The sequence below is a fragment of the Oratosquilla oratoria genome, chromosome 33 (assembly GCF_046742065.1).
Source record: "Oratosquilla oratoria isolate Oo_2021 chromosome 33, ASM4674206v1, whole genome shotgun sequence".
NCBI lineage: Eukaryota > Metazoa > Arthropoda > Malacostraca > Stomatopoda > Squillidae > Oratosquilla > Oratosquilla oratoria.
The window spans coordinates 22,744,444-22,756,733 of NC_134809.1; the positions used below are offsets into that span (position 1 = coordinate 22,744,444).

At 36.7% G+C, this 12,290-nt stretch overlaps 1 protein-coding gene across 1 annotated transcript in view; it reads right to left on the reverse strand.

The window, feature by feature from the left end:
* Window positions 1–530: 530 nt before the first annotated feature.
* The window catches only part of LOC143017798 (uncharacterized), a 28,929-nt gene continuing 17,169 nt past the window's right edge, over window positions 531–12,290 (reverse strand). The window contains exons 3-4 of the mRNA XM_076172693.1: window positions 11,926–12,055; window positions 531–8,316 (exon numbers count right to left, since the gene is read on the reverse strand). Coding sequence (XP_076028808.1) covers window positions 8,231–8,316; window positions 11,926–12,055 — 216 coding nt within the window. The 3' untranslated portion in view covers window positions 531–8,230. The remainder of the gene's footprint in view (window positions 8,317–11,925; window positions 12,056–12,290) is intronic.

The following is a 12,290-nucleotide window of genomic DNA, read 5'->3' on the forward strand; positions in this document are numbered from 1 at the left end:
ACTGGGCCCTACTTTGGGGATGTCTCACTGTATTGCCTTGACTATTGTGGTGTGACAATGGACAGGAATGAACCTTCTTTCAAGGGATGTTGAATTTTGGAAGGGCAATGAAAGAGCTTTGGCTGCATGTGATATGGGTATGGGTTGTTAGCCACCCACCCCTTCTAAAGGAGAAAAGGCCCTTCAGTATGTATGTATTAATAAGATTAATGGAAACAAAGGGCCACAATGGAAAGAAACCTTGTATTACTTCTGTGTACTGGATGTAGCTGAAGGATCAACACTTAATGACAGTAAAAACATAACATACGGTCTTAAATCCCTAAACTCTTATGAAGACATATATACCTAGCTATCTCACAAAGCAGGTAATGGTTTCCTAAATTAAATAAAAATGATTGATGATTAGTCCAGAAATTCTGAAGGAACATTCTTGAAATTTCCAGCATGAAACTGTTGATGACAACAATGCAGTCTGACTTTCTCCTTGTCATTACACAATCTAAATTAGGTGTAGTGAATAAAGACAATTTTCAACCAATTCTATTCTTTATTCTTATTCTACATTTGGCATTACACTTAAAAATATTTTAAAAAACAAAGGAAGACTCAGTATCAAAGCAGCCATTCTACTACTCATGATTGTCATCCTTAACGATTAATACAGCAGCCATCAACTTTTAACATACTGACAAAAGCAGTTCATGATAAAATCCATATACAATCAACAATGAAAATCTTAGAACAATCTAATGAACAGCTGCATATGTGGGACCGATGATGGGTGCCTACAAGTAGTGGTCCTATGAGATGGTAATCAAAGAATATTCTCCCTGCTCTCCATCTTCAAAATTGACACTTACAACTCCATCTAAAGGTAAAGAACCCGAAGGGGCTGTTCTGTCTCTGGATCAGGCTCAAAATCTGATCTCTGTTGAATTCAACTGTATTTTCTCCACCTATTTACATAAGGAGAGTTGACAATAACTGCTCCCTTCCTCCTACTATTATAAGCTAGTGACACAGAAAGTCACACAATAATAACACATAGATAAGGGTCCAACATTCCTAGGATAGGGCTCAAGGATTGCTGCCAGCCACTATGGAGCTGCAGGCTCCCAGTCAGTAAAACTCAAGGCAACAACAATTATCAATATTAATATTACTATTATTATTGTTTCACTTGGCCATCCCCTTAAAAGGGTGAAAAATCTTTTGGTATATCCATGATTAGGAATGGATATTTCATTTTCACTTACACACTAACATAAGTGCAGCAATCACCATATCACCACAATCAATGAACATAGCCTTGAGGGAAAAAATACAGTTGTAAATATTGGAAAAAATAAAAAGAATATATGTACAAATACATGTACAAACAAATTTATAAACACACACATACTACACATGAATACTGGTACACATAAATATAGCCCTTATTCAGCAGTGATTCAAATCAGTTGGAACTGAATTTTTGTTAACTGCACTTTTGTTAACTGCACCATTGACTTAATCAATTTAGAAAACAGCATTTTTTTATAATTGCACTCTATTCTTTGAGTTCATTTCTTGCATCTTATGTAGGAAATCTTAAAAAAAATAAGAAATTTAATTTTCTTATGCTCTTGTAATCAAATTTACATCCTAACTTTTAGGGAGCTCATGATGTAAAACTTTACATAAATCATTAAGCATGGGATGGGTGAGGTACTGTTTCCATGCCTACCCAAAAATACTGGTAATTCTGTTACTTGTACTGCCACCACATTTAATGAGGTGAGGAGACTGATTTCTGCCATTCTCTAAGATGCCATGAGATGTAACATCACAATCATGGAGATAGAACTGTACTATTACCCCAACAAAGGAGGAAAACCTAGTCAATCTGTTGCCTAGGATTACTCTAGCTAGACAAGCAGTACCAAGGAAGCTAGTCCCGATCAACAGGTTAGCTCAATGGTCACTCAGTGATGAGATATTGTGAAGCTGTCTGAAGTACATGTACAGTAGTATAAAATAATGTTCTGTGTTGTCTGTGAAATGACAGGAACCATTGACAAGTGCCTGCATGGTGGTCCTGCAAGATGGATAACAAAGCTGCCCCTTTTCTAAACTTGTCAACCCCTCCCTTCAATATGAAGGTACAACCTTGAGGGGCTAATATTAGTCTCTGGACTGATCCCAAGATCTCTCTCTTTTAACTTGAACTGTATGTCTTATATTCTTTTAAACATGAAAGGATGGCAATTGGCAACAACTCTCTCCCTACCACTCTCAGCCAGTGACATTGACATGGTTCCACACTAATACAACACAAAAACAGTCAAAAGTTTCTTCCCAGACAGATCTGTGGGAGGTTCCAAGGATTGTTGTCAGTCACTGTGAGACTGGGTTATCCACTTAGTTAAGCTTGAAGCAACAACTGATTGATTGATTGATTGTGAAGTTACTGCATCTGGTACATTTGGTGTCTGGTACCAGGATTCTGTGTTGGTGTTTAGCGCTGGGTGATGAACTGACTGGAGGACTTAAAGGCAAGCACCCTAAATGAACGAAGAATTTATTGCAAGACATGAGAATAATAATAAAGAATGAGATGTCAAGGTGGAGAGCAGTGACCTAAGGAGCCTCACAGAGGTAAGTACTGACGGAAGGTATAACCAGCTACACTAACATGTTTGCAGATGATGCAATGATCATGAGAATAGAAAAATAAAAAATAAATAAATAATAATAATAAATAAAAGATCTTCATACATACATAGAGGGTATACCAAGGGCTTTTTCCCTCTTACAACAGAGGTAGCCAAAGTCAAAGGCATAAATCCACTCCCACCCCATTTCATCCCCCAAATACTCCATTCACCATCATTCCCTCCCTCTTTTCTTGGTTCCTCCTAGATGATGGGTCATCCCTGCATCTCGTCCACTGCCTGGGGTCAGAAGCAATGGAGCAAGACACAGCACATCCAAAGCAAGGCCACCTTTAAACACAAAAACTGAAAACTGTCAATCCCAGCAACATAGAAACTGACCCATACAGTGTAGACATTAATCCAAGGTTTCTTCCCAGAGAGATCTATGAGTAAAACAAGAACCATAGCTGGCTCCTCTAGAACTGTGAATTTCCAGTCAGTAAAACCTGAGGCAACACTTGATTGGGGTCACTGGTACACACTTAAACAGTTACAACACAAAATTGGAGTGGCAATTGACACCAACTGCCCTAGATACAGTTACCATTCAGAAGAGACAGAACATCTAATACTACACTGTCCTACATTAATTCACTCCAGATAGGAAAACAAATTCTCTTCTATGGGTGACTTCTGGGTTGGATGGTGGCTGTGGCTGTCCTGGCAGCTGCAATTCTCCCGATAAAATGAACTAGAGTAAAAGGTTGACCAATTGATACAAGAGCAGAAACAAGGAGAAAAAAAAAAATATATATATATATATATATATATATATATATATATGTATACACAATACCAATAAAAGAAGTAAGAGGTAAAGTAAAGACAATGACAGTAACTAGTGAAAACACATTCACAAAACATGTTGTGTTAGTAAAATATATATGTGGATTCAATGGACCAAAAAATACTTTGATATTTAAATTCAACTTTATAACTTAAAGGTTGTGGAACATTAATGTGTGGTGAAATTTGATAATTGACTATAAATTGTCAGAATATCACATAAATTTTTGGTGTCACAGTTAGTTACAGAAATACTTATCAAATGGATCATTATGCATACTAAACCCGTAAACTGCGACATACATCATATGATGAACAGCATGTAACTGCGACATGCATCATATAATGTGAAAGCTATATTTCACTCCCATATGTCTTAAAATAAAGTTTGGCATCACAGGGTGAATGAGTCCACACACTAGACCTACCCATCGACACATCCCTTAGTTCTCCTCAGATAATCATGGAAGGGGCAGGTCAGTCACAACCCACAACCCTCTACTTCTCATAGTATAAGATGCAAGATAAATTATACAAAAAACATTCCTATGAAATGGAAAGAAACAGTGGACAATTCAAACAGCAGTGGTGAAGAACAAAGTGTGGTAAAGTATAAAAAAGAATGTAGTAGAAAAGTTTCCTGTGGCTCACCCATGCAGGACCACCGCTCACAACCTACCTCCAAGTGACAAAATGCGCAACTTCACTACACCACCACATTTGAACTAAAGCAAATAATTAACTAATATTTGTTTTTCTATACTTCTCAATGCAAACACTCATTTTATAATGGTAAAAAATTCTTTTGAGAAATTTTTTACTATGAAGAATTGCGCACCACAGATATGACTGGTGAAACCCTATTGTTTTAGTTTGGACTTGTATACTTCAGACAATAATACATAAAGTTGTAAATATTACCATATATTAAAATTACACTTACATTATGTATGAGCACCTACATATGTTGTTGAAAAAAATAAGATGTCGTTCATCATCATTCTGCAGCCTTAGTTTTCTTGTAGAAGACCAGAGACCTTGAGGTATCCATCTATGACCACTAGAAAAACTTAAGATTCATAAGAAATTAACTGAAATAGGTAAATAAATGATAAAAAAGGATATCTTACAGTTCTAACAAATTAATGGCATGACTATATGTGTGGGCAGTTTCATTTTCAGCCTTGTATCATAAATTCTGTGGAAGATGTCATTAGTCTACTATCATATACAAGATAAACATGAATAATTCTTAAATATTATTTTCTATGGGAAGCCCTTTTCAAGCTTGCCAGTCTTTCCACAGATACATTACAATCTCACACAATTTTCAAGACCTTTGCATTTGAGCATATGTAAATATTTACCTAACTGAGTTTTACAATAACAAGGGAAACTCCTTGCATCGTGTTTCGTTTTTACCATGAATAAAAAAATCAGTGGCATGCACCTTAACATTGTTGTATAATTACCTACTTGAGTTTAACAGGAATGAGTGAAATGCCTTGCATCCTGTTTTTTTTTCGTTATTAGTTCAAAACCTCTTCACCAGTTATTTTGAACTTACTGAATGTTTGGAGCTGCATTTACCCCTTTTGCAGATTTGTATTTGGTTTGATCACATTCACATACTTCAACTGTAGTGTGGGGTTCAGTGTATTTACCTAATTGTATACCCTATCTATAGTGTATATACTAAATTGTAGTATTCAGTAGGGACCAATAATGGGTACCGGTACCTATTAAGGGTAGTCCTGCAAGATAAATGGCAGAGCAAACATCTCCATACTGCCCATTTTCAAAATCTGTTAACCTCCTCACCTCCACATGGCACTCATTCTCCGGACCACGCCCAAGATCTTTATCAATTTCAATTGTATATCCTCTGACATGCAGAATCATGTGGTATAAGATTTTTAAATGAAATGTGATATTATTTAGGCAATACATTATTCTGCCACTGGGGTTGTTGCAGAGTGAGATATTAAATGGAAGGCAGAAAAAATAAATATGTGTTACACTCTACATTTTTTGAAATCATTACCTTAATATTCTTCTGTCCTTGAAGAAGTACCTACGTACATTATATGTAAACATATAGACTTTGATAATTTGTCTATCAACAGTGTGAGCTTATAGTGTATCTTTTACCATAGGAAGTATACACACAATTAAAATATAATCATCACAATAACATATGTGATGATCAGAAACTAGAAAATAACCAGTAAATGACTAAGGTAATCAACAAGAGAAAATAGATGTTATGGCAACAAAGAAGACGAAAGAAAAAGATTGCTATGCTTATTTTGCACAAATGGCTTCTCAAAACCAATGTGATTAAGATAAAAGATTAGAATGCTGGAAGCATATGTGATACTTTCTGTTTTGCCATTCTGACAGAAAGACAATGTTCATGACTTAGATGAAAAATTTAGTGCTACAAACACCTATATTTTCTCTACGTGAATTACTTGGTGTATGGGAAATTTACAGTAGTATCATGACTTAGTGATAAATCCAAATACAAACTCTTCATTTATCCATTTCTAAACATACCAAACCTTTCACACCAGTGATGGAAATGAGCTCTGGGAGAGATCAAGTATGTGCTAAGGCAGTATTCACAATTTATGCTCAGAAATTATAAAGCCATCAATTGTATTAAGATTGTAAAAAAGAAAAAGAAAATTGATAAATATATACCTTATGTACTCTCCCATTTCCATCAACCTCACACACAGTTTATAGCCAAAACCATTACAGACACGCATAACAAAGTGAAAGTTTTCACCCCTGATGGTCCACTGCAGGACTACTGGACTATGCCCTGGGGGATGATACAGCCTCAGAACCTTGCCACAGTGGCTTAATCTGGCTTGGTAAGGTTGTATGGATGATGTGAAATGGGTGAGGAAGTGTTGACTATGTTGGAATGAATGTAGTTGTGAAATGAGTCTGAAATCAATGTAATGAGTTCAATCATTCTAATGAGATGCCAACATTGATATACAGCACCGGTTTACTGCAACTCTGATGTCCATTGTTGGTGAGAGAGGTTAGGAAGCCATGAATGTGCAACTTAAACAATTGCCTAACACTTAACGATCAAACCCATGTCTCCTACATTTGAGGCAGGAAAACTACCCTCTGTTCATAGGGACGCCACACACTTATGTATTCAAAAACACATATGTCTGTATGTGCATGTACAACAGAAAATAGGAGACAGGACCCAGTGAGCATCACTCATTTCCTGTATACCACAGTTATGTAAACATATGCACAAATACACACCAATTGGAAAATAAGGATATAGCCTAAGTTGGAACCTTACATGAATTTGAAGAGAGGTACAATCAATATGAGCCATGGAGCTTTCATTCAAAAAGATAATAGCTGTTAATCACAAATCCAACATGTGGTCTATGACCATGATAATCACACACACATGGTCACCAAAATGTGAACCTTCTTAACATTCATAAAACATAGACTTTGATTAATTATCAATCAACACTATGTCTTACCAATAAACAAATAATAAAATAATGTTAGTTTTCAAATACTGCCACAATACAAATCCATGTGGTTGGCAGACACCTTAACAATGCATTTGAAATGTACTGCTTTCATTTGTGCCTGACATTATGACTAGAACCCTACTGTCTCTGATAGAAGTAGAACTTACTGGCCCAATGTAAAATCATTATAACCTGAGGACTAATGCTAATACTTTTAAAATTAAACCTGGTAACTGATACTTCAAAGTTATTTACTATTAAAGTACCGAAGAAAATAACCCAATCCCTGTCACTATTCCTTAACCCAAAACTAAACTTCATTTTCCTTAATAATTAAATTCAAACATGATACTAGATATCATAATTCAAACCTCAAAGCTAGGTGTAGTACTACACCCTCAGTAATAGCCCATATCATAAAAATTAGTTTCCTATAATTTTTTACTGCTCTCAAACAAACAGTAATATTTCTTTCAGCATTCAATAAGCAGGTAATTCTCATTCTTCACAAATAATAAAGGTTAACTCTTTAGTATATAGCTTCAGTAAACTTGGTCACTTTCTTGTTCAATTTAAAATAAATTTTCCTCATATTCATTTTCTGAGCTCTCAAGTCATAACATCACTGGTGAATCATACTAAAATAAATATTCTTGACAGGAGCTAATTAGATACAATATAAAACTAAATACCTATCATATGACATTTTATAATTGACAACACAAAAGCTAAATCATTGATCAAAAAAATGCATGTAATATTAATTTAAGATAATAAAAATCTTAGACTGCATAAGATAACAGCAATTTTGCAACATGGTGACATTTTAAAGGTTCTTTCTTTCACAATAAAGAACTCAAATACTTTACCATTCAATAATTTTGTCTCCTTAGGAGATATTACTAGATATATTCTTAACCCAAAACTGCACCTTATGTTTTTCCACTACAGCATGCATAGATTTTAAGTGGCAGCACTTTGAAACTACTAAACCTCTCAAGCAAAGTGCCGCAAATATAGTCCACCATTTTGCACCATTTGCTTTACATTTTGTACAAAGAAAAGAAAGACTGAAAGAAAATTAACATACGGTATTGGGATCAAACTTCAATAAGTGAATTTTGCTACCACATATTTGGTTTCAACAAGGAAGGTCTACATTAATAGAGGTAACATAGTTTTACCTAACACCTGATTCTATGACTTTGGTTGAAGATTCTGTCAGTCATATTCTGAGCCGATAGTTATGGAGACTGGACCCTCATGAATGTAGGTTGTGTGGTACCACTGAGTTGTATCAACCAAAACTGAAAGAATATGAAGATAACAATTACCTATAGAACAACTTATCATACAGTCTGTTTTTTCTGAGGCCTCATACAAACTTCCTACTTTGTACTCCAACTAAATGAATGATAACAATAATTGTTGCCTCAAATTTCATAGACTGGAAACCTGCAGCCCCACATTGGCTGGCAGAAGTCTTCCAGTTCTTCCATGGACTTCTAAAGAAAGAAATTTTGACCTATTCTCTGTGCTGTATTAGTGTGGGATTGTTTCTATGTCCTCATACTAGGGTATCGATTCCATGGTTAGATGCAGTCAATACTTTTAGGACCATTTTGGGGCACCTCTATGGACCAGAAACACATTCATCTATGTTAGATTAAAATCCCTACTGATAAAGGAATGATGACTTGCATATTCAATAATGCTGTCTTTCCTTTTTGCTGACTCCTTGAAACTCGTTTCTTTTCTGATCCCTTATGGATTGTCTTTTGAGCAGAGAAGAGACTGGGCAAGATAGATGTGAGTGGAGAGCAGTTGTAAATGGATGAGAAACTGACATAGCTTGAAGAATTTTTTTTCTGTTCTGGAATTTCTTAAGTGAATGAAAGGGAGGGTTGCCATGTAATGAAGTAGTGGAGATAAACAATATTTTGGTGTCATGCTCTGCTGTGGAGATGCTGTATTTTGCTCCATTGCCTCTAACCCAAGCAGTGGATGGGGGTCAGAAATGACCCTACATCCACAAGGAGCTGTTAGATGGGTGAAGGATGGGTATATGCCTTGGATAGGTCACCCCACTTAAAGAGGGGGGAAGAGCCTTTTGGTATATGCATGTTTGTGTGTATGCATTTAGCAAATTGCAAATTCATGTATGGTTTCAATTTAGGCAACATCCTGTAAAAGCAACTTTGGGGCCATGAGTTTCTATTCAGTGAAACTGAAGAAAATAACAGAAGTCTTTTATCAACACCCCCATATCTTTCTCTTCTTTAACTTTTGTAATGAATTCAATTCCCAAGGAATAGTTCAAAGATAGTCCTTTACATTTATTTCCCAGTTTCAATACTTCACATCTTTTACTATTAAAATTAATTTTCAATTCCTGGCTCCATGCAAACATAGTGTCTAGATCTTTTTGCAACAGCCTACAGTCCTCATTTTTCACTCTTCTCGTGATTTTTGTGTCATCTTAAAACATGTTGGTATAGCATGTTGTACCTTCCACCAAATCATGACCAAACCTTGTGGAACTCTCTGATCACTGTTCTCCATCCTGACATGTACCTTCCCTTCAAACAAATTTTCATTCATTCATGAATATGCAATTAGCTGAATGCATACACACAAACATGCATGTACCACAAGGCTCTTTCCCCCTCTTTAAGTGGGGTGACCTATCCAAGGCATATACCCATCCTTTACCCATCTAACAGCTCCTTATGGATGTAGGGTCATTTCCTACCCCCATCCACTGCTTGAGTCAGAGGCAATGGAGCAAAATACAGCATCTCCACAGCAGAACATGACACCAATATGCTCCAGTTTCCACAAAAATGCCTGTGAAGTACTTTAAGTGAAAAAAAAGACCCATCAATATTTCACATTCTTTTCACATAATTTCACTGTTGTGCTAGTCAATGATACTGATCTGTAGTTTAGTGGTGCCTTTTTTCTTCCACCTTTGTGAACTGGTAACACATTAGCCCTTTTACAATCCTGTGGCACTATTCCTTCTCATAATGAAAATACAATAAGACTGTGAGTTTTGTCCAGTAGTTCTTCCCTGCATTCATCAAATATCAAGTTTAAGATCCTGTCAGCTTCTGAAACTTTTCTGATATCGAATATTCCCCCAAGAAATTGAGCATTTCTCTCACTTCTACATTTACATTTTCTAAACCCGAGTTATTGCCCACTTTGCCTTCCTCTAAAAAACTGCTCTCCTTTGTGAGCATTGATTAGAAACTTCTATTCAATATTTCTGCCTCAACTGAGCCCCTGAAACCTTACCAACTACTATTAGCTTGGTGATTTCTTCCCTGTGTCTTAATTATTGATATCAATATACAGTACATATACCAAGGGCTTTTCCCCTTTACAAGGGAGGTAGCCAAAGTCAAATTTCCATTACTGATAGATACATATACATATACCATGATTTTTCCCCCTTATAAGGGAGGTAGCCAAAACCAAAGGCATCAATCCACTCCCACTCATTTCATCCCCACATCCTCCTCTCCCATTCACCACACCTCCCTCCTTCTTTTCTTGGCTCCTCCAGGATGATGGGTCATCCCTGCATCTTGCCAACTGCCCTGGGTCAGAAGCAATGTAGCAAGGCACAGCAAGGCCACTTCATTTAAAAGGCAACCCCCCACCTTCTCTATCCCCTCATGCAGAAAAAGAGAAGACGGGGAGAAACCCCTTTGGGTTGTGTCAAAATATCATTCACACATACTCCCTCATCCCCCCATCCCATGCGTCACAGCATCATCCATACACAAAAATTTTCCAATCACCCCTATCTTCTATCTTCTCCCTTCCTTCCTCAACACATTCCCCTCTTTCCCAATGCCCCTTCTACCCCATCAGTCTCATCCTTGGCTGCCCTCTCATGTTCACTCCCATGCCAACCACCCTTCTCATGTATACTTACACTTGGCTTTCTTCTCAAACAATGAGAATACTATCATCAACTCCCTTTCTAAACACATTACCAGCATCATCTCTCCACTATAATTCTTATCTGACATCCCAAACCTACTACTCCATATACTGGTTCATCTCCAACTCTAGTACCGAGATACCCCAACACCACTAGACTTACCTTCCTCCCAAAATTCTATACATTTGTTTAAATAAATCCTAAGAGCTTCTCTTCACTTTTCCATTATTCATGACCAGGATCATATGCACCAACAAAAACCTGTATTTCCCTACCAAACTTCACCTTCCATCATATTATCTTTAAAAACACTTCCTTCCACTCCACCATGCACTTTCTTATCTCACCACTTATCAGCAGACACTCCTTCCCTCCATTACCCACTCTTCACTTCCAACACCCCACCACACTCCTAAACTCTATCTCATCCCTCCCTTTCAACCTCGTTTCCCTTAATGCTAACATTTTTATTTTCTTTCTCACAACCAAACCACCAATCTCTTCCCTCTTACATCTGTGCCACAACCACACACATTTAATGACCTAATTACTAAGACTCTGGTTAGAGAACCCCCCCCCCCAACCTTTCCATGCCTTGACTTTTTGTAGGAGGAACAGATACACATGTGAAATATGGTGGCTGAATCCCACCCCCCCCCCCTCAGCATGGGAGTATCCAGAAGAGGTAGTCATAGAAAGACAGGTTCAAGGAAACAGCATGAAGGAAGTATAGTTGTTGTACAAAAGTATAATCATTCCTTTAAGCAGATATTTTTAAACTTAATCATCGACAAATAATGTGTATATGGTTTGCACAGGCTCCCCAAAACAGTCCGTAAAGTACTGGCTGCATATTACCATGCAATCAATACCCTCTACAAGGGTTCTATTTCACCAAAAAACAAGGTTTGGAAAAAATACTTTACATAAAGTGAGACTGGATAAAAAAACTATTTCTTACCAATATCACCTTTGGAGACTGTGATACTAAAAGAGTCGCACTTCTCAGCACATTCAGGTACAGGACGTAGGAGCCAGGTCTTGGTGCCACTCACCTGGGCCTGCCATGATGGTCTCTGCACATAATCAAGCTGAAACAAATGTTGAGGTATCTCAATATTCTTTGGAAAAATAAATGTAAACTACATAAAATACTGACAGTAAAAGTGTGCATGTGAGGATTTACCACATGTTGGCAGGTATTGGTTTAATCAATTGAGACACATAATAATTATCACCAAAATATTTTGTTATGGTATTGCACCTATAGAAGAAAGAAAAACATTATGGTAAGTAGATATGGGTCTTTCTTTTTTATTATTATTA